The 1,796-nt window shown below is 35.9% G+C and overlaps 1 protein-coding gene across 1 annotated transcript in view; it reads right to left on the bottom strand.

Annotated features, from left to right (window-relative positions):
• Nucleotides 1-241: 241 nt before the first annotated feature.
• LOC112062819 (doublesex- and mab-3-related transcription factor C2-like) overlaps nucleotides 242-1,796 on the bottom strand; it is a 3,141-nt gene continuing 1,586 nt past the window's right edge. The window contains exon 3 of the mRNA XM_028482317.1: nucleotides 242-269. Coding sequence (XP_028338118.1) covers nucleotides 242-269 — 28 coding nt within the window. The remainder of the gene's footprint in view (nucleotides 270-1,796) is intronic.

The raw sequence follows: 1,796 nt of genomic DNA, 5'->3' as shown, positions 1-1,796 counted from the left end.
GCTTCCCTGGTGGCGCAGCAGTTGCGCGTCCGCCTGCCGATGCAGGGGAACCGGGTTCGCGCCCCGGTCTGCGAGGATCCCACATGCCGCAGAGTGGCTGGGCCCGTGAGCCGCGTCCGGAGCCTGTCCTCCGCAACGGGAGAGGCCACGGCAGAGGGAGGCCCGCATACCACAAAAAAAAAAAAAAAAAATAAAATAAAATAAAATAGCACCCAAAATAATAAAATACTTAGGAATAAAGTTAACCAAGGAGCTGAAAGACTTGCACACTGAAAAATACAAAACATTGCTGAAGGAAGTTAAAGAACACATAAATAAAAGGAAAGACATCCCATGTTCATGGATTGGGTAACTTAATATTTTTTAAATATCAATACTGTCAAAACTGATCTACAAATTCAATTCAATCCATATTAAAATCCCAATGACCTTTTTTGCAGAAATAGAAAACCCCATCACAATGTTCATATGAAGTTTCAAGGGACCCAAATCTCGGAAAAAAAAAAAAAAAACAAAGTTGGAGGACCACACTTCTTGTTTTCAAAACTTACTACAAAGCTAAAGCAATCAGAATGTGTGGAACTGTCATAAAAACAGACATATATGTAGAGAATAGAGAGCCTAGGATTAAACCCTTGCTTATATGGTCAATTAATTTTCAACAAGGGTGCCAAGACCATTTGAAGAGGAAAGGACAATCTTCAACAAATGGTTCAGGGAAAATTGGATATCTACAGGAAAAAGAATGAAATTAGACACTGACCTAACACGACCTATAAAAATTAACTCAACATGGATTGAGAACCTAAATGTAAGAGCTAAAACTGTAAAACTCTTAGAAGAAAATGTAGTAGAAAATCTTTATGCTTTGGATTTGACAGTGATTTCATGGATATGACACCAAAAGCACAGGAAACAAAAGAAAAAACAAATACATTGAACTTAATAGAAATCAAAGTCTTCTGAGCATCAAAGGACACTATCAAGAGAGAGCAAAAAACCCCACAAAATAGGAGCAAATATTTGCAAATCATATAACTGATAAGGGATAAATTTCCAGAATATATAAAGAACTCCAACCACTCAACAACAATATAAGAACAAATAACCCAATTCAAAAATGGGCAAAGGATTTGAATAGACATTTCTCTAAAGAAGATATACAAATGGTCAATAAGCACATGAAAAGGTAAATGTTCAACATCTCTAACCATTAGGGAAATGTAAATCAAAATCACAATGAGCTACCACTTCCCATGTATTAGAATTGTGATCATCACAAAATGAAAAACAAGTGCTGGGGAGGATGTGGAGAAATTGGAAACTTTGTACATTGTTGGTAGGATTGTGAAATGGTGTAGCCACTGAGGAAAACAGTTAGGCTTTTCCTCAAAAAGTTAAATTAGAATTGTCATATGATACAGCAATTCCAATTCTCTATATATACCCCAAAGAACTGAAATTAGGGACTCAGACACTTGTATACCAATGGTCAAAGCAGTACTATTCATAATTGCCAAAATATGGCAACATCCCAGATGTTCATGAACAGATGAATGGATAAACAGAATATTCTACATGTATTCAATAGTATATTATTTAACCTTTAAAAGGAAGTTCTGATACATACTACAACATGGAAGAAATTTGAAAAGTTTAGGTTAAATTAAATAAGTCAGATACAAAATGACAAATGTTGCATGACTCCTAATATAAGACATACCAAATATAAGCAAATTCATTACAGACAGAAACTAGAGTAGAAGTTATGAGGGCTTGGGGTGAGGGGCGAAAGG

Source organism: Physeter macrocephalus, chromosome 21 (assembly GCF_002837175.3).
Source record: "Physeter macrocephalus isolate SW-GA chromosome 21, ASM283717v5, whole genome shotgun sequence".
Lineage (NCBI taxonomy): Eukaryota > Metazoa > Chordata > Mammalia > Artiodactyla > Physeteridae > Physeter > Physeter macrocephalus.
Note: the sequence above shows the minus strand (reverse complement) of the source record. Positions and strands in the feature narration are given on the sequence as shown.